Below are 23,434 nucleotides of genomic sequence, written 5' to 3'. Positions count from 1 at the left end.
CCCTGCTCTTCCCACCGTATCAGTTCTGCCTTGTTAAGACAATTCTATACACAATGCCACATTATTATAAAGCCCTAGAAGTGAGTCTGGCTGAGATGAACCTTGTTTTAATCCAGGCCTCTCCGACTCTCCTTTTTTTCCTTCCATACCCCACCCACTTGGTCCTCTCCTTATCCAGAAAGTGCACTTACATGTCTGTGAATCTTCTATTGAGATGCAGGATGGAGGCCACGTCCACCTGGAGAGGAGGGTCCCGGACCACTTTGTACTGCAGGGGCTTACATGCTAGGCAGAGTGGGCTGTCTGCAATGGAGGTCAACATGGCAGCATCAATCTCCAGGTGCTCATCCAACGTGTAGATCTGAATGCCATATACCTCCTCGCCCACATCCCGGAGTTTGATGGTCAGTGGAACATCGCAGAATACGTTCTGAGGGCCCAAGGAGATGTTCTTCCCCGTGGTTGTCAACAGTTTGATGTCATTGACAGCCCCACTAGAGTCCCAGTCAGTGGAGACAAAGGTCACCCAGACCGTCAGAGACTCAGGAACCAAAGGATAGTGAAATTCCAGTTCAAGGTAGCAGCCTTGTGGCTCAGGGCAGGCTGGCGGGACCGTGTGTGGGTTGACAGCTGAATTGGGGCTCCAGGTGCGGACACTGGACTTACAGGGTTGTTCAACATCTGGATGGCCTATGGAGAAGAGATGAGGATATGAGTTTTTGACAGACCTTCAGTCTGATCCTTGGAGTTTCCTGTAGACTCCGAAGAGGTTGGCCTGACTAGAACTCAGATGGAGGGAAAAAGAAAGGGAAGATTCTCAGTGTTTTGGTGAATCAGCTGTCTGTCTTGTGTCCAGCTCATCCCCATGACTGCCACAGAGATCTTACGTGCATCACCAGACACTTGGTCAAGACTATATTCAAATAAGTGTCTTACTATTTAATTAATGCCCAAAGTTTCCTTCCTAATCTGCCACATGTAGGCTTTGTGGCTAGGATGGAAAGAAGAAAGGGACACATATTTATCAAACACCTACTACGTCCCATAAACTTGTTTAACTCATTTCAGAGGTGAGCAGATGTAGAGTGAAATGACTCTAGTCTCACAGCTTAAAGTGTAAAGGTCAGCACTGGAAGCAGGTGTTGGCTCTTCTGGAAGTTCATACTCATTGTTTTCGCTACTGGATGCAGGGGGCACTAAAATAAACTAGGTTCCTCATGGTGTTGCCTTTGATGCAAGCTGCTTAGTGTGACAGAAGGGTCAGAAACCTTCAGCAAAGAGATGAGTGCAGATAGCTTCTGCCCCTTGGACTGAGGATTCTGGGAGGAAACTGTCTAGAACCATAAATGACAAAGCTGGAAGGCATCCCTGGAGCCATCTTATCTCTCCTCCTCCCCTTCTCTATATGAGGTCATCCCATACCACTGAGCTTCTCCATGCTCTGACCAGTCTGATTCAAAAAGGGGAGGGCTGGGTGAGGAGCTAGGAGAAGGAAGGAGGGATTCTTCTGCTCTTTCCTCTTGGAGACAATGCCTCATCCCCAGTGATCTCAGACTGCATCGACTTCTGAATTTTTCTCCACTGAGATCATTAGTCCTAGACCCTCACAGAGCTCTCCTTTACTCAGCTGAGAATAGCAATCAGGGCTCAAAATGTAGTGATTGTTTAAGGGAGTGTAGCAAGAGATATAGATCAGTTAGTGAGGGTAGGATGGAGGACTTTAAGCTGTTCTGTCACATTTTCCTCCCTTTAGCATCAGTGGTTGGTGGAGGGTGGGGATGCTGTTACAGCGTAACAGGAATCACCACGATATGAAAAACAGAAAGTCATCTGGGGTGGAGAAGCCATTCCAGTGAAGGCTGCACTTGCCTTCAATCTCCTTGTGTCATGCCACCAAGTGAGAAGAGAGAAAACACCAGGTGGGAATGGAGAAGAGAAAAAGAGCAGAAAGAGGGGAACAAGGAAAATGCATAAAAACCTTTTTAAATATAACACGTGAGAGCAAGGAGAGATGGACACAGCTCTAAGATTTCCTCCACTCTTCCTTGGCTAGGTTCATTCATCTGTTGCAGCAAGTGCTGGCTAGAAGCAATCAGTTATTTACGTCAAAGGCACCACCTACGCTGAAGCCTTTCTTGCCATCTCCACTTCATCCCACTGAGTTCCTGATTCTCTTGACTTTGTGGGTTGTTGGCACACATATGTCACTTATTCATTCAAAAAGCTTTATTGAGGGTAGCATTTATATATATATATATATTAAGCACATTCCACAGACATTAATTAATTCACCTGCTCATCACCAAAATCCTGCAGGATCCTTATCATTTTTGTAGCTCTGTTTCATTCAATACAATACAGCCTTTGCATAAAACAGGGCCTGGTCCAAAGATTGTGAGCATAGTGAATACTTAGTACATATATGTTACAGAAAGAATCTTCTCTCTTGGTAAAGTTAAGGAAGCAGTGAATGCCCATGGACTACAGGAGCCTCCTGCAGGAGGGTGAGTGCCAGGTGAACATTCCACTCACTCCATGGGCTTTCTCCTGGAATTGGCAAGGGATGGAGCAGTCTTTCTTCCTTCCTTAGAGAAAACCACTATCGGTGGTGGGGAGCCACAGGAGAGCAAAGATGACAAACCTGTTTGGCTCAGGCTTTCTCTCTGGTTTCTTGTTAATCAACAGAGGGGCCAAATGCTTTTCCAAAGGACAGAAAGGTGAGCCTGGTCATTTGTTATGCCCGAGTGTGTTAGAAATAGAAATCTTAGCAAGGTTTCTGCTTGTCTAGTTATCAGAGACAAACTTTTAGAAGTCAAAAAGAGCCTCAAGCGTCCCCGAGTCCAACCCATCACCAAAGCAGCAATCCCTTTGATAACACCATGCTTCGTGAATTGATCACCTTCTATGTGCCAGGAATGGTGCCGAGCACGTTACATATCTCAGCTCTTTTCATCCTGGAAATAAGTGTATGATGCAGGTCTTATGAAACTCATTTTAAAGAAGAGGAAACTGAGACTCTGATGGTTAAGTAATTCCCTGATGGGGAGTAGAATATTCTGTGATAACTGTCAGTCTGGGCAACATGCCAAGCTTTGAAGCCATGAAAATTGGGTTAAAATATCAGCTATCCAGCTTCACATTGTGTCACCTACTGTAATACTACCTCACAGGGTTTCTGTGAAACTCAAATGGGATCAAATATTTAATAGATGCACGTGTGTGTGTGTGTGTGTGTGTGTGTGTGTGTGTGTGTGTAATTAGCTCTGGTCTCACAAGTAAGGAGGAATTAACAAGGAAAAACTCAAGATGGGGCAGCATTCCAAACCAAGAGAACAGTGGATAGAGAATGTGCGTCCAGATGACTATGGTTTTGAGAGCAACAGGAGAGCAGCAAGTGGTCAGGCTGGCAAAGTAAGTAGAATCCAGGTGACAAAGGGTCTCACATGTCACTTTAAGGGGATGGACTTCATATTGAGAGAGATGGGAGCCACTGAAGGATTTTAAACAAATGAAAGTTGTCTTTTGGGAAAACCACTCTTTAGAGATAGATACTATTTATCCATTTTTCACCCATCCATCCACCCGTTTACCCACCATCCACACATCCATCCATCTATCCATCCACCCATCTATCCATCCATTCGTCCATCTATCCATCCATCCATCCATCCATCCAAGTATTCAAAGATTAATTGTTGACAGCCTGGTTTGTGTCAGGGTTGGCTAGTCCCAGAGAAAGCAGATTTCTAAAGACATGGTCTCTGCCCTCACGGAGCTTTCAGTCTAGTGGTCAGTTAGCAGACGTCTGTACTAAAGCAGCAATGAATGCATAGCTGTGCCTTGGAGAAAGAGAACATCACAGCAAATGAGGAAAAACCTGAGTCATAAGGAGAAAAATGCACACAGATGGGAAAGTTGATTGCATGTATGGTGGTGAGGCAGGGAGAAAAGCTGAGACAAGGAAAGAAACTAAGGAATGAAGAAAGGATAGGAGGGAGGGAGGAATAGAGGGAGAGAGGGAAAGGGGGAGGGGGAGGGAGAAAAGCACAAAGGTACCATTACTTCATTATTAATATATAGCCTTTTATGTATATGGCGACTAAATGAAAAGTCAATGCTTATATAAGCTGGCCACTAGGAGTGAGGCCAAATATGTGTGTAAATTATATTTATACATAGTTATGCTGATTTAAATTTACACTTATGAAGATCTATACAGACATCTATTCTATATTTATGTGCATATACACTGCAGCTGTTGACACAAATATGGTTATAAAAACTTGGAGCCAAGTTTTTTCCAGATGAATACTTCAGTGCACCTGAAATATTCTAGGCAGAAAAAGGGGGAAAGACTCATGCAAATAAAAAGAAAAGAAAACAGTGCCATGTGTTAATCTCTCATAGAAAACCCAAGGCTTGTAATGTATTATACGCTTGCGTAAGTGATCTTAATGGGATTTCAGGCCGTCAGATCTGGCTAGTTAACTCCTGGGCTATAAATGTAGTGTGGTCTTGAATACCTCAGAAGAAATTTATCTATGAAATATAGTTTTTACTAAAGAGATAGGAAAATGGGGTTTCTTTTGACTACAACCACTTTCTGTGGGCAAAGGCAAGAATTCCTGTGACTGTATTTACCTGAAGTTCAAAGAATGGAGTTGATAACACGTTAGATAGTCAATAAATATGTTTAAATGAGGAACCTTCTGTCTTGCTCAAATGGATTTAAAATAAATGAATTACAACTGCTTGGAATGTTGGAGCTGGAAAGGACATTCATTCTGTGGATAGAACGCTATCTCCAAAGAAGCTCCGTGGCTCACTCATGGGCACAGAGCACGTTGATGGACAGGTTGGAGCCAAGGTCAGTCCTCTACCCCGCTCCACTCTGACGCCCTGCTCTTTCCCCAGTCCCAAAGATACGGCTGGCATCGCTCATGGGTTTCAGAGTTTTCTGTTAGTTTGGGAAGTCCACAAACTTAAACACGCAAAGATAAATAGGATGAAAATGAGTTGAGAAATAAATTACAGAGTTTGGCTCATGGAAAAGTTTATTTCTTCAAGGATATTAAAAAGAGTCTGAGCCAAAGGATCACAGAGCCTGTAATGGGATGCTCTAAAAAAAGCACAGTGTCTTTCCCTGGCCTACCTGCACTGGATTTACGTATCCTGAAGGAAGCCTGAGGTTGCTGGGGTTTCTTTCAGGCCGGAGTCAGCTCAGGGAACCAAGGGGCTTGACGTTTCCCCTGAACCCATTTCTGCATGTCAGGCTTTAAGAGGGTCAGAGAAAAACCAGGAACAGCTGGAACCAATCGACAGTTGGGCTATATGGAGGTGTGTGGGGATGTCTGGAAATTATTTCATTCACACAAATGGTAGAACAAATCAAGATGATTTTAGCCAAAGAAGTGGCAGGAAAGAGTTTGCTGACCCTACCTCCCAAACATCTCTCACTGACCTCTCTCCATTCTCCCTGCCACCGACCTCATCCAGCCACCACCGCACTTCTCCTGGATTCCTGCACCACCCATGCGCCATTCCCTTTCCTCCAGCATGCTCCCCAGGACCCCACTCTCTGCTCTAGAGGAACCCAGCAATCTTTATAACATGTGCATCTCACTGGATCCCAGACCCTTGCCAAGGCATGTGGTGGTGTCTCCTTCCTGCCCTCAGCATAAACCGGAACCACTCCTCTTCCAGGCGGTATATACCTCACCCAGCCCCACCTCTCCCCACTCCACACCTTGCTCTTTGCGTTCTAAATCCATTTAAGCTCTTCTAGCCTCACTGCGGAGCTCTCATTCAGGTGGGTCATGTCCGTTAGCAGTTACCGTACCATCAATTAAAGCTGAGAAACTTTAAAGAACACACAAGCATGTGTTCCACAGGCTATCAGAGCAGTAATAACATCACATTCCACAGAGCTGCCGGAAAGCGCTATGACACTCTCAGGAGAGAGTGAGAGTGAAAAAGGTAAACCATGTCATGTATTATTATGAAAATCATTGTAGGCTTTGAGGAACCCTAATGACCTAAGACTCCAGATCCCAGGTGGAAACCATGGATTCAAGGATACCAAATGTCTTTCACGTTCTCCAATGCACCTTGCTTGCTGGTACGGTGACATTTCCCAATAAGCCTGAGTTTCGGTTCTGGGGGAGCTCCCCTTTTTCCTGCCCCCTCACCCACGAGTGCTCCTTACTTCTATTAGCACAGGTCTCATCACCCCGGATGGTGATCGTCCATCTACTTCTCTGACTCTCCGCTATTACGGTTGGCTCAGCCTTGCCCACGTGCCCGCCCAGAGCCTGGCATACAGGCCCTGCCATGGTTATAGATGAGACGGTTTACTCTCTGTGGGCACACAAAGTGCTGTCTGACCAGAGACATACACTTTCTCCTGTGAGAACCCAACATGGCTTAGGTTTGGGGGAAAAGTCTCGACTGCCCATTTCAGGAAGGACTTTCTAACAAATGGAGCTGGAACAGGAAGGCCAAGAAATACTGGTGCAAGGACAGCCTGGTGTGAGAACAGCCTCCGTGAGGGAGGGCGCCAGGGCTTCCTGCACCGCGTGAGAACCCCGCTGGGTGACCCCCGAGCATCCCTTCCATGCCTGAGGGCCTGTGACTCCGCGAGGGTGAGCTGAGGGTTTCTCCAGAATCCCTCTCGCTTCACATTCCAGATGGGCTTGTTTAGAGTTCCTGAGTTCGACTCTCATTTTTATTTTAAGCTACTTCAGAAGATTAAGTGTAGTGTTGTCATTTTTCTCCTTCACTTGCCTCTCTGTTCCCTCTGCCTTTTTCTTTCAACCTTCTTTCTCTAAATATAGAGGAAGACAGAGGCGTTCTCACTGAACCTCAATGAGGAACCAGATTCTGCTCCCTCTGAGGGATGGGTGTCCCCATCCTGGGACGGCTGGCCTGAGCTGACCTGATGGAGCAACGGGACTGGGTGTGGGGGTGTTCTCAGTGTATGTCTGTGAGGGAGGCTGAGGCACTGCCTGAGAAGAGAATAGCAGGTCCCTGTCTCTCAGCCTGGCTTAGCAACTAGAGCTGAGCCCTAGGCAACAGATACAGCAGAAGGAAATGGAATAGACAATAGTCCCAGAGTCTCAGGTCCAAGTAGCCTTGCTTCAGAGACACAGTGTAACAAAACATTGAGCAAAAGGCACTCTTAATTTTCATGGAAAACCAAGCTAATCTGGCAGCGAAGGATACTGTAGGAACATAGAGATCACTAGCCACTGGGAGGCTTGGGAGACTCCCCCTAAGCAGGGAAGGGTCTGGTCATGGGTGGAGCCCATAACAGGGCAACCATGAGATGCTTCCCTCAAGGGTCTTGCAGATCAATGGATCCCAAAAAGGGGAAACTGAAAGGAAAAGTCATGACACATGTGATAATGCCCTGGATATTCCCAGAAAGAAGTAAGAATCAAAGATACTCATGTCTTGAAGCCCCCACATGTGTATTGATCCTCAGGTGACCTTATCTGTGTACCTGCAGCCTGTCAGAGTCTGGAGGTAAATACAGATGCATACATGTATGTCTTTGTCAGGTGTGTGGCCTTGGCACTTATTTAATATCTCAGTGCCTTTGTTTCCTTTGTTTCCTTATATGTAAAGGGGGATGATATATGTAGGGCAAGGCAGATACTCAAAGGACACGTGCTAAATGAAGGCATGTACATTGGCCTTCATGTTGGGCAAAGGGTATGAACTTCCAGTTGGAAAATGAAAAGGTTCTGAGGTTCTCCTCTGCAGCATGGTGACTATAGTTAGCCATACTCTACTGTTGTTGAGAGTAGCTCTTCAATGTTCTGGTACAATAAAAGGTAAAGTAGGTGAGGTCATGCATGCGTTAACCAACTTTGTAATATACATGTATCAAATCATGCCGTACACCTGAAACTTACACAATGTTTTATGTCAATTGCATCTCAATCAAGCTGGAAAAAAAGACAAATGTGTTACAACTTAAAAATACTGGTCTTGCAGGGCAATCTAAGATCCAAGGAGATGGTATGTAGAAAAGATCATTGGAATCATAACACTCCAGATGGACCGAAAGAGTTGTTCTTCTCACACCCAACCTGTCAGTGAGCTTCCAGGCTGGCTCACCTTCTGCTTCCCGCGGACTCCAGTGTCCGGATGGGCCACAGGGCATCGGGGAGGAGGCGTTGAAGGCATACTGCACCAGGATCCTCCCTTCCAGGCAAAGGTCACATGCTGATCCCAATTCTCTAGGAGGCCAAGGAGAGAAGGAAAATGCACTGACTTAGGAACAGTTGAATAAGCCCCTGACTCCCCTAGGCCAAAGGCAATGGAGGACACAACTATTCTACGTGACCCCCTTTCCTGACTATGTATGCCAAAGCTTCCAGGATATGACTGTAACTGAAATTCCTCCCTATTGCCCACAAGGACCTTGTAGGGGCCTAAGTGGTTTCCATTCTGATGATAGATACACTTCTTTAACTTCAAGCAGCACAAGTTCAACAGGCCAAAGACACACTCATGATCTGCAGAGTCGTAATTCCATCAGCCATCCAAACCTCCACTGAGAACCTGATGTGTAGTTGTGAGAAAATCGGTTGCCCCGTTTGACTTCAAATTTTATCCTCTTACCAATATTTATCAGGTACCTACCATGCGCCAGGCACCATCCTGCTTCCCAGATATTAAATAGGAAGAAGGCATGGTTTAGTTCCTCTGTCTGAAAAATGAGTGGGCTGAACTAGAAGATAACCAGAGAACCTTCCAGCCCTGACATTCTGTGAATGGATGAGTCACTCCTTGGTTAAACACTCACAAGCAGTTTCTTTGCCATGCCATCTAATTCCTTTTAGCAGCTTTCCAAGGGGCAAGCCAATCCCTCAGAAGGACCAGCCCCAGAAGTGGAATATGATGATGGCTTCCCCTACTGTCTACTGTCTCGTATCTGGATCCAAATTCCCTTTAGCCACAACAGCCTCTGGGATTCTACTTGTTCTCCAGACTTGGCAAATGTTTTGGAGGCAATTTCCAGGAGTGGAGAGAGATTAGCCCTCATGTACTAGGGTGGACCCAAAACTCCACAAATCTGAGCGACCACTGCAAAGGAACTGGAAAGGGAAGATGCCAAGAAATGTGCCAGCCTGACCCATTATTTGTCAAAATGCAATGATCCTGCCAATAGCTCTTTGGTCATTCCTAGAAGGTTCCTCCTTTGGCTTCCTGCAAGAACACAATGGGGGAGCCTTAAGGTTTCCCTTCACAGGGAAACTCTGTAGCCTCTGAGCTCACATGGTATGGAAGTTTGCTGGTGCTCCCCATTCCTCCTCCCTACGGATGCCAGGGAGCTCACCCCCAAACCTAAATCTGAGCAAGCCATGCCCCTGCTTATGTGTTTATATAGTGGTCAACAAGTGTAGTTGGGTGGATGGATGGATAGATGGGTGGATGGGTAAATACTAGTCATTCAGACATGTTGCTAAGATTCCTGACTAACGTAGCCTAGTTCTTCAAATTTCAGAATTTACATCCTCAGCTTCATCATTGAAAATATTAACCACACATATAGGTTTTATACATACATATGTATGGTTTTAAAACCATACATATAGGTTATATTTTTATACAGTCATAGGAAGTTTAAAAGCACACTAAATATTCAGAAATAGGAAAATGATTAAATAACCTAAGGTTAATTTGCTCAATGAAATGGTAAGTAGTTATTCCAAAAATATTTATAAAGATGATGAAATTTCATGGAAAATGTAAACTATAATGTTAAGTGAAAAAGGCATATTCCAAGCTGAATCTACAGCCAACTGTAGATTATTCATTCATTCAGAAGTCATATTCAAAACTGAATTTATAGCCAGCATTTCAATGTTCAAATAACCTTAACATGGCAAGATATTACTGGAAGTAATTTCCAGGTGGTGGAGCACAGGATGATCCCCTATTTTTATTCTTCTGGTTTTCTGAATTTTCTATATATTCTGAATGTGGACTAGCAATAATAAACTTATACAAAATAAACTTATAGGAAACAAATGAGGACTAAAGAGAGAGAGACTTGCTCAGCACCACTATGGAGGGGGCAGAGTTCCGTTACAGTGACCACAGTCCATGCAGAGCAGCTCTGCGTCACATGAATGCCTCTGATGACAATGAGATTACAAATGTCCTGGGATGGAATTAGGTACCACAATCAGGTACCACACTGACTTAAATGGCCAATGAGTCTTTCTTTCTGTTTCTTCATTTTTTTTTTCTGGATTATATTTATATAGTCACCTACACTTCATTGAGTTTTTGGCACATCCTAGGTTTCCAATAAATACTTCGATGATGAATAAACCATCATATACCCGACAGCAATGTGCCTTGTTTTCACAGAGCTCCACGAAGTATATTCCTTCATATTCAACCATCGATTCACATGTTCATTCATTGTTTAACCTATACATTCAATGGATGTCATTGAACAGCATCTGATGGCTGGTGCTGTACCAGTCCTAGACACTGGCCACCGAAGGATCAGGATATTAGATGCAATGTTCCCATTTTACAGATTAGGAAACTAAGGTTCATGAGTACAAAGTAATCATCCTAAGGCCATAGCTTGGAAAGCCACAGAGATTTTGTGGCCTTTACCAAAATCAGGCAGTGTCCTATTCATCCAGGGAGTGTATATGTGTGTTTCTTACCTTTGGCATTTATTTGATTTTTATATATCTGTGTCTACACACACACACACACACACACACCGAAATCATAGAAATATAGGACACTAATCATTAATGCTGAAAGAGATCCTTTTTCATATCTGGGTACCTTGAGAGTCAGTGCTTAAGCTCCAAGTCTGTGCTGTCCAATATGGCAGCCACCAGCTACATGTGGCTATTTACATTTAAACAAATTAAAATTTAACGAATTTAGAAACCCAGTTCCTCTATCCCATGTGCCATCATATTTCAAGTGCTCCATGGTCACAGTTGGCTAATGGCTACCATATCATCTGGGCAGGTTATAGAGTATTTCCATTACTATATAAAGTCCTATTTGGACAGTGATTCACTCAGGCATCCACTGTACATAATGGAGTAACTTCTTCCTTGTGCATCTAGAATGGTACTAGCCATGCAACATCCTTGGGAGATTTGAGAAAATAGTCACTCAAGTGATTGTCTGTGTTCTGGGATTTGGAAGAAGAATGCTGGTGAGAAAGGCTAGTATCCTTCGGCTTCAAGATTGGAACACAGGCTGAAGAAGAGGGCATGGATAAGATCCCAAAGCCTTCAGACCCTGATCTCCTGGTTCCCAGTTCAGTGCTTTCCTAATATGCCACAGCCAATTGTTCAGATAACTGAAACCAGCCAGTCAACACATGTTTGCAAGACAGATAGAAATAAAGAAGTTAGGAAAGCTGGGGGGTGGCCTTGAATTATTTATTCAGTTGCCCATGTGTGAGGACACAGGCTGTGGGAGGATCTGAACATGTTGTTTTAAGGAAAGCACTTGTATTCTCTGAGACCACAGATGTGAGGAACAGCAGGAGGACATGAGGATGGCCAGGGGCGAGAGGTTGGCATTGATGGATGTAGTGGAAAACACCAGAGATGGTGCAGGGAAAGAACATTTCAAGTAGCTAAGCAGCTCTGAAAAACTTTGTACAATATGAGAGCTGCTATTTGTTGAACATAGAATGTGTGTGCTGGGCATATCACAGAGGTAGTCTTGTTGAAATTCCCCCGAAATGCCAGGTGAAGAGGGCATGATTAGCACCTTTTTATGGAAAATCAGAGGGCCAGAGAGAATCTGAGAGGTGTGATCGCTTGACCAAGGGCCCACAGACTAGAGTGGTGAGGCTGGGACGGAACACACGCAACCTGACATCAAAGACTGTGTATTTCAAACTAAGCCAATTTTTGGAATATAAACTGTGTGTATGAGAAAGTGACATACATAGTTCCATTTCTTTACGACAATTTATTCAACTGAGGACTGACTTCCTTCAGCCATAGACTATGATCTACGTAGCTGTTAACCCTAATTAGACATGTTTCTAAAATGTCGGTTTTAATTTAACATATGATAACTCCGTTATGAAATCTTAAACTGAACAGAATAGCTATTGTATGAGCCTCAAGTACCAACTGACTATTGGTTATTAAAAACATATTGATTGAAGCGGAGGGCACTGTGAAATAGAGCCATATCTCATTACACAACAATTAACCCTCCAATAGGTTTCCAACAATCAGATGGTATTTATTTAATGGACAATAACTGCTTTATGAAATACAAATTGAATACATACACAGCAAGCCTCATTTACAAAACTTCCATTTTTAAGTGGAAGTAAGGCCAAGGCTGGACCAAAAGCCTGATACTTCTCATTGCCACAGAAAAAATAAATAAATCCATGGGCTGCTGGAAAGCCTGCTCTGAAGTGTCACATGAGGTTTCCCAAACCCAGCATTGAGCTCCCAGTGAGGGTGGCGGGGGGAGGAGGAGAGGTTTCTGCAGAGGATAGGAGGTGCCTTTCCTCCCCTGTGGTCACATCCCCCACTGCCGAATGAAGGGTCTAGATGAGCGGTGGGCAAACTACGGCCCGCGGGCCGGATCCGGCCCGCGGGCCGTAGTTTGCCCACCCCTGGTCTAGATTCAGGGACTGATGGCAGGATGGAAAATTAGAGCCCCAATTTAATGTGGTGCCATGATCTATTTTTTATATACATACACACACAATGCGCGCACACACACACACACACACCTCTCCTTCATAATTTGGGCTTTGTAAGGATTTAATTAACACACATGGGAGTCTGAGACCAGACACTGTCAAATGGGAGCTGGACTCCAACTCCTACCACCTTCTATGGGCTTCTGGTCAAATCTCCCAGCCTCTTTGAGCTCCAGTTCCCTTCTTGCCTGGCAGATAGGGAAGACGATCTCTCTTTTACAGAGTGGCTGGGAAGACAGAATGAGACACTGTATACAAAGAATTCAGTACAGAATCCAACACAGAATAAGCACTGGATAGTTCACCACAACCACAGAGTAATAGGAATTAATGATTAGCTGGTTATTGTTTCCCACATCATCCAGGCTATCATCATAATTGGCTAAACATCCCCAAGATCATCTAGGGGGCGGGGGTGAGCTGTGATATACTAATCTGTCCTAAATTATAGCTAAGTTCCAAAACAGATGTCAACATGTGAACATCGTAGCCTGTTTTCATGACCCTCTAAAATCTGGGCCCCCGAAGCCAGAGGTTCTCAGTGGGTCTCAATGCTGAAAGGCACTCCGAGAGAGAGTCTCCACCTCAGACACTGAGGCCTCATGAGACCCACTTTTCAGGGGAGCAGAATACAGCTCAGGGAGGGAGAGTGACCTGCCCAAGGCCACACAGCTAGAAAATGAAAGACAGGAGCAGCACGAGGTATTCTGTGCCTCAGCTTGTCATTCCTGGTCTCCCAACAATTCTGCCCTTTCATTCTACAAAGAAACACTGCTCACAGTCTAAGATTGCATACTAGGAAGAGATATATGCACATGTCTATCTACATTATACATATGCATGTGTAATGTATGAATATACACATAAACTTATACACACCTTCACATATAACATGTCTACAAAGGTGTTTGCCAATTTCAAGTCCTGAGCTCTTGGAGATGAGACCAGCACCTCTATCCCAGAGGTGATTCTAATCAAGGTTTCAGGTTTTTAATGCTAAAATAAAGCTAAACATTCACTCCATTCATGTAAAATATGTTTTATTATTTATTAATTTATATTAGCCATCATTCATTTATTCCTTGACCCTCAAATGTATCATGTGCCCATATGGACCAGTCACTGTGTTAGGTGCCGGGGCACCTACGGGCCGAAGGCAAAGACAAAGAACACAGCCAAAGCTCCCTCCCAGTTTCACTTCCCTTCCAAGTTTCCCTCTTCTTGGCAGGAGAGAGCAAGCGGAATCAACACTCCATGGGCCATGCTCACCTTTCAAAGAAGTGGCCATCGATGGGTGGAAACCACTCCAGCGTCACGGAGTCAGTCGTGTGGCCCACAATCTGGGGAGCCAGGGCGACCGGCGCCGGCTTCTTGGAGGGCTGCCAGCCCTGGTACACCAGGTCCAGGTAGCAGTGCATTCTGGCGACTTGATTGGGCGTGAAGGAGTCGGTGCAGTCGTCGTCTGCAAGGGGCAAAGGGGGAGATAAGAACTTGGCTGCACAGGCGGGCATGCAGAAGGATGATGTCTCCTGGAGGCCTGAGAGCCAGCACCCCAGCCCTTGCCAACTCAGAGCCGGCCTCTTCCAGCACTCAAGAGTTAATGGTCTGTGAACAAATTAGTGTAGTCATCACTTCTGGAGACAGGTGAGGGGGAACAGGAGGAATGGGAGGGTGGACAGGACTGAAAAAGCACATCTGAGACGGACAGGGAACAGCCCAGAGGTCATGGCTAAGGACAAGGGCAGGACAAGCTGCTTTCCCTGAGTCCCAAATGCATTGGTCTGTATGTCACACATTCCCTTATCTGCTCCCTCCCTCACCATTTATTCACTGTCTTTATTCATTCATTCATTCATTCATTCATTCATTCAACTCTTTCCTTCACATGCATTGATGCACTCATTCATTCATTCTGCAATTCACTGATGGAGTGAGAGTCCTTTAAGCAAACCTTCTGAGCATCTATTACATATTCTCTGCTCTGTGCCAAGGGCCACAGAAAGGTGAAACGTGGAACACCCCTGCCCTGGAGGAGCTACCCATCTAGTGCTAAAGTGAAGGTCAGTTAGTTGTACGAGTCAAGGTTGTTATGAGGCTGCTAAAGTCTGTGAAGCCATGTGACCACCAATGAACAGAAGGAGGCAGCATGATGGGAAAGGAGAGTGAGCCAGGGAGGCTTCTGAAGGAGGAGGTACTTGAGGTCAATCAGACTGCATGGCTAAGGCTGGGGAAGAAACTGGAGGGACTGCAGGGGACAGAGCTGCAAGACCACAGAGTCACGGTGTGCATGCTGGGAACATGAGGACAATGACAGCTTCTGCACAGTACTGACATGGGGACACTTATCATGTATGAGCCAAGCACAGTGTACTGAGCTCTCCCATTATTTTTTGGAATAAATACTACGATATTCTCCATTTTACAGAGAGGGGATTGAGACTGAGAGGAATCAAGCAACAATTTCAAGATCGCAGAGCCTGAGACAAATCTGGGATTCGAACCCAGGCAATCTCGACTCCAAGGTCGGGCTTCTAATCAATATGAGAACTTCTTTCTGAGCATAAGTGAGACTTTGTGTGGGGAAAGCATCCTGCAGGTGCTTGATAAATGGGAGCTGAGCCTGAGGGGGCTGGAATACAATCCCTTAAATGTCTTTTGATGCAATGACCTTCAATCTTCTTCTCCTTTCTCTAAGATGTGGACTGCAGGCGGTGACCCGAGACTCAGCCCCCAAGGAAGAAGCTTGCCTCCCATCTCTTCCTTCAACAGCTTTATTCAGCTGCCCCATGGGCAGGGCCAGGCACTGTTTTGGCTTGGTTTCCAAAAACACCACTTCCCAGAGGTGTCCGCCTGGTCAGGGTTTCCGCAGCTGGGCCCCAGACGGAGGAGCACGGGCTCGCCAGATCTTAAAATAAACCCACCGCTGGGAATCCTGCAGCATAAGCTCACTTCTCTTATCAAACAAACAGAAAATAAGTTTGGGCAGGTGCTGGGTAGTTGGACGTGACCTTGAGAATCCAGATTGGGGAAAGGGCAGGGGTGTACGGAGGGTATCCACAGAAGCTGCCTCTGATCTCCTTAGTAATTTGTGACAGTCTCCTTTTTCAGCCCCTGGGGAAGTCTTTCACAACCTGAAGGAAGCAGAAGAGCCTGATGTCCCCTAGCAAGTTCTATAAAAGCATGACTAGCACAAATCTCTCTCACGTCCTGATTTCTCCTTGGAAACCAAACATTCTATGGCTCCCTACTGCCTGGAGAACAGAGTTCAAACATCTCAGACTGAGAAGGGCCAGATCATCGGGTACAATTTTCTTTGTTACTAAGAGCTTTGCTGTTCATCCTGGAAGCCGTGGGAAAGCCACTGGATAAGCTAGAGGCAGGAGAAGGGCACGAGGGCTAAGGCAGTATGTCTGCATAGTTCTATTAATGCACGTGGGATCTGGAGTCAAATGGGCAAGCCATTCATGCCCTCAGTGCCTCAGTTCCCCATCTGTAAAGTGGGTGGTTAAGTGCTGATCTCAGAACATAGCTAAGGCTAAGGGTTAAGGGGAGTGGAGCACCAAGAAGCATGACAAATGCTTAGTACATGCTCACTGCCACATGATTGGGTGCGTGTGTGTGTGTGTGCGCGCGCGCGTGTGGGTGCGCGCGCAAACTTGGAGCAGGAAATAAACAGAATGTAAAATAGTCCTCCTCTTTGATCTGGCAATATCACATTTAGGAATTCAATAGGTATATATTCATGAACATATATGGGGAAATATATATAAAGGACTTTTTAAAGCGTTATTTAGCATAGTAAAAATATTAGAAATAGCACATCTCTCTATTAATAAGGAAACAGCTGTGTAACTTACGCCTAAGCATAGAACAGAATACAAATCAATCATTTCCAAATAAAGGAAGTAACTTTAAATCTCGGATCCTGATGTATAAATGAGGGCTATTTAAATCAGTCCCACCCCATGGAGTTGTGCACATCCTTGAGCAGAAGCACACAAAGCATTAGTCGAGATGAATGGAGGAGAAATGCAGTTTTTCTCTATACACTCTGAGTTGTTTCTTGTAACCCCAAAGAAGAATATTTACCTTTTATAACATAAAAATTAGTCATTTCCATGTCTGTCAGCAAAAAGAGAATTTGAAAAATAGAACCTGGTAGGGAACTGAAATGCCTCTGCAATTTAAAGTTGAAGTCAGAAAAGAAAGTTTGTCTTGGGTGCATAACTTAGAGATGGAGCTGCTATCAGAATCCTGGGTGAGATACCAAAGGGTTCTGTTTATCACAAATGCTCTGTCTCAATTAGCTCATGTCTAGCTTCCCACCACCACATGCCTCCCCGCCTGGTATCTGTAGCCACTTTACCCTAGTCTCAGGACCAACTGGCACATCTTGTTCTTCTGTCCCCACCATGTCCCCTAGTGGAAAGGAATTTGGGGCTGGCATTCTGCTGGGAGCCTGCACTAGTCCCATGACGTTGATGGAGTGCCCTGGGTTTGCTAAGGAACTTGGTTTCCATCTGTGGCAGGGAGCCACCGAGCACGGAGGTGCAGGGCCTGGGCGCAGCTCCTCCGCTTCATGCGGAAAGGTGGGCAAATGCTGATCCCTGCCAGCCTCGTTTTCACCCACTGGATAATAGGGAATAATAAGGGCACCTTCCCCCTAAAGCTGAGGAAGGCATTTAGCAAGCTGGCCCAGGTCTAGTGCATGGATAACTGAGTTGCCTTTTGTAAAAGTCCCTCCCTGTGTGTTGTTTTAACAATAATGATAATGACAGTAATAATAATAAAGGAATATGAAAGTTACAGATATTCATTGCAGAACATTTGTCATATGGTAAAAAAAAAATAGAGTTACAAAGAAATGTCACCCTAAACTCATTACCTAGAGATAACAGAATTAATATTTAGTATACAGGTATATGTATGTGTGTATGGATATGAATATGTAAATTTCTCAGCACAAACATACACACACATGCACACACACACCTTACTCTATACATAAGACTCTGTGACTGTGTGACTGTTTTCACATTAAATAACTCATAAATGACCCACTAATTGTCATGGACTGAGCACTAGCGATGATACTAAGCCTGTCACCTATATGACGGCACCTATCACGCACGGTGTGCCTATTCCCCATGGTCTCCATGAATCAACCGAGGCTGGGAGAGGAGAAGTAACTTGCTTGGCTCAAAGGCTGGTGCATGGAGGATTCTAGTCCGGCCCTATGCCCCAAACTTCACCCTCTGAACCACTCCGCCCACCACTCTCCTAGTGGCTGCATAGTGTGCATCCTGCAGATGCCTTGTGATTTATTTCAGCAATCCATTCCCTTCGGACTTGTACGCTGTTTCTCATTTTTCACACATATAAGCATTTTTCTTCTACACCTGGCAGATAGTAAATGCCTAATTAATATTCGGAGAATGAACCTTGCTAAGACCATTCTTCTGATTAAATCTTTAAACACAGCAACTGATGCAACTGATTTATTTCCTCAGGATATATTCTTATATATGGGGTGGATGGGCAAAGCATATGGCACATTAAGGGCCCTGGCACGGAGGAAGATGGTGACAAGACAGTGGCTCCCATAGGTTGGAGAAGGCTGGTTACCACACTCTGGGAGTGGGGGTGGGGTGGGGGGGGGAGTGGGCTGGAGCTTGGTGGGCCCCTAGGCCTGTTATCTTCAGGAAGGAGGGTCCAGGCTGCAGCCCTCCTATCTGCCCAGGGCAATATGATCTTACTCTCCTTTTGCTCAACTAGGTTCTCCCGGTTACCTGCCTGGTGCCAGCTTGATCTGAGCAACTGGGACCCTCTCAGCCTCACCTAGTATCAGAAACAACCAGATAATTACTGACTGCTAACCTTCCAGTGAGAAAAGCTTGTCTTGGTTTTGCTGTGTGACTCCAGGCCAGCTACCGACGCTCCCTAAACCACACTCTCTGCATCTGTAAAATGGGTGCAATAGTAACAGCCCTGACCTCATCGGGTCATTTGGAAAGTTCTGTGAGAGAAACCTACAAAGTGTTTCACACAGTGTCTGGCCTGTCATAGACACTCAATCATCAGTGAAGACCTGTGCCGATCAATATGGTAGCCTAGCATGGTTATGTCAACTGAAATGAACCACAATTACTTAAGACTGAGAATTCAGTTCCTCGGTCTCACTAACGGCTAGCATCCTGGGCAGCACAGACGCGGAACACGTCCTTCTCTGCAGAACGTTCTGCAGATGGCGCTGCCCTAGACTCTCCACCCCGCTAGTGACCAGGCCTGAGGAGGAAGCACCGGAAAGGCAGGACTCCAAGAAGTTGACCCCAAGGGGTTCCACCCTCTCGCCTGGACTGCAAGGGCCCTCAGCACCGCTCTCCTGCTCTCCAGGCCCTGAGAACCCGATCCTGCTCTGTATTTTGAACTTCATCCAGCTGCTTTTGTCACCTCATCTATCAGAGATCCTAAGGAAAACAAACATTTCAAAGCTCGTGGTTGCCTTGAATATGCTTTTGCGGGTGTAAGTTTGTTATCGTAGCTCAGTGAATTAGTTCTGCTGTTAATGGGTCACTGAGCTGAGGGGTTCCTTTAGAAAAACAACAGTAAATCAATCACCCTTTAGATCTGTACAAAGGGGAACAAAAAGAGATTTAGTTTATGGGGGTCTGATAGCTAGTGGCAGCTCCTAGGCTCCTAAGAGGCCGGCAAACTTCCAAACTCATGTTATTGTTTATTTTCCCTGTGCGTTGTACTGGCCGAGGAAAGGTGCCGCAGAAATGGGCCGTAAGCAGGGCTGTGTGAGGGGACAGGGCACTGGATGTGGGATGTCCGCTGGGCTGGGAGTGGAACCCAGTGGGAATCTGCTTTTGAGGAAATACCCAGCACTCTGGTCTTTTCAGAGAACGAAACCTGAAGACTCTTTATGGTGCCCAGGTGGGGACTAACTCTTAGAGCACTGGTTCTCAACCTTCTGGCCCTTTAAATATGTTGTGACCCAACCATAAAGTTATTTTTGTTGCTACTTCATAACTGTAATGTTGCTACTGTTATGAATCATAATGTAAATATCTGATATGCAGGATGGTCTTAGGTGACCCCTGTGAAAGGGTCGTTTGACCACCAAAGGGGTCGCGACCCACAGGTTGAGAACCGCTGTCTTAGAGAGCCCTCAGGTTTGGACTGTATGAACCTGAGACCCCCAGAGGTCATCAGCCCAAATGGGAAAATAGGAAGACCCCTGGGGATCATCTAACTCATTGCGTGTTAATAGCAAAGTCATCTTTCTACATGCAATCCAAAGCATAACGCCAACAGAAATGAAACACATTTGGAGGTCTTCCCTGGTTCAAGTGGAAATAGAGGCCTAGAGCCCCACCCAGGGCAGTTCCTGACGCCTCTCTGTGGAGCAGGGTGGAAAACCACCCAGGTTTCTCAGTTTCCCTCTCTCCCACCATCTGGGTCTCTGGTGAAGAGTGGCACCATTGTAGAAGGGAAGAAGTGCTTGTAGTCAGATGTATGACCTGGGGCACATAACTTTAATGCATCCCAGAACTGTCATCTGTAACATGTGAATAGTTCCTACCCCTTAGATTTTTGGTGAGAATGAAATAAGATGGCATCTACTCTAAAGTCCTTTATGGACAATAACCTTTCCTATAAGTAGAAATACTGTTATTGATAAGCATCAATTTTATAGGCCTATTATAAGAGGATTTATTCACTTCCTTGTGTCCATGGCTCCCTCACCTCCCTTTCTTCCTAACAAGCATTTATTAACCACGCAGGCCCTATTCTGGGTGCTAGGAATACAGTGATGCATTAGAGACAATGTGCCTTCACAGAATTCCCTTGTTCTAGTGGGAAAAGAGGCCCTAAGTTGAATATTATAATAGAATTTGTGTAATTTTGTAGCTCTTACCTTACATAGGGCTGTTGCTTAAAGGGGCCAGCAGTGAGGGCTGTTATACTCTGAGGAAAAGATGCCTTGTTCTAATTTGCTAAAGATGTTACAGGACTAGAGGTGGTTTTCACAGATGCTAAAAGGAAGTGCGGGCATCCTAGAACCCAAGGAATAAATCCGTAATACTGTTACTAAAGGGTTTTGATAGGACATGTGTGCTTAGAAAAAGGACGTATCGATCTCATGTAATCATTATGTAATTACAAAACTAAAAGCATTCCTTTTTTTTTGGTAATAAAATAGTAAAGGAGGGTGTGAGAGTTTTATGGTGTTTTTTTTAAAAGGTTCAAAAACCACGAGATGAGAAAAATACAGCTGAAAAACAAAGGGGGACCTTAGAGACAGAGTCTGAAGAACCCATTTTCTGGAGAAAAGAAAGGAGACGGGATGGGCTGAAAGGCACCAGGTGAGTGAGTGGCAGAGCCAGGCCTCTACTCAGGTGTCCTGAGTACCAGCCCGCGGGCTTTCCAATGTGCGTCTTCCTGAGGGGCTTTCAGATGCAGCATCACCCATGGACACTTGAGGTTCTCAAGGTCATAGAGTTAGTGAAGGCAGACTGAGCACTGAAATCAAGGGGTCTGACCTTGAGGGTTTCATTTAAGCAGAAGCACACAGAATACTTATAAACCCGGGAGTGAAATACTTTCTAAGGAAGAAGTTGCAGTAGAAATGTTCACCGGAAGTATTATCCGGATGGCCTGGGATGAGGAATTGTCGGGAAGATGTGTTAGCAGCGGTTGAGCAGCTTGCTCAAAGATACGCTGAGTCAGGACTGGAGCCCCTATCTGCTGCCCAGCCCCAGGCATCCCGCCCAGAGTGGGGCCCTACCTGCATAGCTCATGAAGTTGTTGTAAGGAGTGTCGAAGAAGCTGTGAAAGCCACAGGTGTCATTTCCTGGCCCTGGGTCACCGCAGAACTTGTATTTTGGGGCTGGGTTGGTGTCACTGCAGAGGTCTCCGGTCTCAAAGGAGGGCTCGGTCTCCATGCAGGGGTCACTGCAAGACTGTATTTCTGAGATGCCTCGAAAGATGTGATAGAGGCCCAGGCTGTGCCCGATCTCGTGGATCATGGTGTGGGTGTGCCCAGGAACAGCTTTTCATAGACAGATGGGTTCAGGACGATGCCACCTGCAAGGGGAAAACCAGAGCATGAGGCAAGCTGGACACTTTGCTTCCTGATTTAGGAATCCCCCAATCAATGGGGTGCTGCCCAAAGTACCCATGGGCTTTTCCACCCTATGCCTCCTACTGCCCTGGGCGCTGTTGTGACTTGTAATATGAATCACTGATTTAGTAGAAAGGGGTCTCAAAAGTCATTTTTGCAATCCCTTCATTTTCCAGATGGAAACACCAATGCCTACAGAAGTGAGGCAACTTACCCACAATGATCTCCAACTACTTAAAAGAGACTGCATGATTCAAATTCAAGGCCTCTGATTTCTGGGCTGGTAAATATTTCTGCAGCAACTTCTTCCTTAGGAAGTAAGTTACACCCAGGTTGATAAGTATTCTACAAGCTTCTGCTTAACTGAAGCCCTCAAGGTGAGACACGTTGGTTTCAGGGCTCATTCTGCCTGCACTAACTTTGTGACCTTGAGCAAGTCAATGACATCTCTGGGTCCCATTCCTTTTTCTCTCTCATCTCTGTGAGTGAACGTTCCTGAAGGCGAGCACTGGGTTGCACTTGTCATTATAACAGTGACCATAAAGCCAATATTTCTTGAGCATTATGATGTCTCCTTAGGCCAGCTGCTGAGTGTTTCTTGTGTCTAATCACAGTCATTCCCAACCAGATGAGACAGGCACTGATTCCCAGAGAAGTGAAGCAACTGACCCATGATCTGTCCTGGCAGGCCTGGTGCTGGCGAGCAGGAGATTTATCTCAGATTCAACTGCCGGGAGGGCTAGCTCGCTCAGTCATGGGGCTGGTGGGGTCTATTGATTCTGAACTGCTCAGGGCCTTCTTCAAACCCAAAGATAAAGATGTATGAGAGGACTGTGGTGATGGGGGTGTGTGCATGTGTGTATGTGAGAAGGGACAGGCAAAGGCAGGGAGGAAGAGAAACTGAGACAGGAAATCTCTCTCAATTATTTTATGTCTATTTTATGTCGATCATAATACAAAACATAATCCCCTTCCCACCCAAGACTTTTTCTAGGGATCATGGTGTAACTAGCAGAAGTGTGTGTGTGTGTGTGTGTGTGTGTATAATTTCTAATAAATGGGGTTTGATTGGGGCTACTTCAGAGAACTTGCTTATGATCAATCTCTCTCAAAACAGGGAGGTGGCAGCCTGAAGAACAGCTGGAGTTAGCCTGACATGGGTTGCAATCCTCCATTTGCTTCATATTGGCTGTATGATCTTGGGAAAGTGACCTTGACTCTCTGGGGAGTTCTAAAAGAAACAGCCACAATAGTGTCAATGACTCCGTCTCTCCAGGAACTTCGACACCGAGGTAATGGGAAGAGGACCCCACAGGTATTTTTCAAGGATAAGGACAGGATTGCAGACTTACTGTCCAGGTGGGCTCTGCCTGTTCTACCTCATTCCCGCCAGCGCACCCCTTTGCACAAAGCGATAGCACAGGGCCCGAGTCCTGTTTCATTGCTTCTCTTAAAAGGTGAAATAGCTGGAGCCTGACATCATCCTGAAATACTATAACATGCTATGGATTTATAGCCTTCTGTACTCCTGGTCCTGAGCCAGTCTCTGAAATTCGTGGAATATCAGGAGT

The 23,434-nt window shown here is 45.5% G+C and overlaps 1 protein-coding gene across 1 annotated transcript in view; it reads right to left on the bottom strand.

Annotated features, from left to right (window-relative positions):
- Nucleotides 1-23,434, bottom strand: part of PAPPA (pregnancy-associated plasma protein A, pappalysin 1) — a 181,963-nt gene that overhangs the window by 134,911 nt on the left and 23,618 nt on the right. Inside the window, exons 3-6 of the mRNA XM_015569900.1 lie at nucleotides 21,528-21,826; nucleotides 14,006-14,198; nucleotides 8,122-8,243; nucleotides 192-690 (exon numbers count right to left, since the gene is read on the bottom strand). Of these exons, the coding sequence (XP_015425386.1) occupies nucleotides 192-690; nucleotides 8,122-8,243; nucleotides 14,006-14,198; nucleotides 21,528-21,768 (1,055 nt within the window). The 5' untranslated portion in view covers nucleotides 21,769-21,826. The remainder of the gene's footprint in view (nucleotides 1-191; nucleotides 691-8,121; nucleotides 8,244-14,005; nucleotides 14,199-21,527; nucleotides 21,827-23,434) is intronic.

Source organism: Myotis davidii, unplaced genomic scaffold (genome assembly GCF_000327345.1).
Source record: "Myotis davidii unplaced genomic scaffold, ASM32734v1 scaffold866, whole genome shotgun sequence".
Classification (NCBI taxonomy): Eukaryota; Metazoa; Chordata; class Mammalia; order Chiroptera; family Vespertilionidae; genus Myotis; species Myotis davidii.
This window is presented reverse-complemented; position numbering and strand designations above follow the sequence as displayed.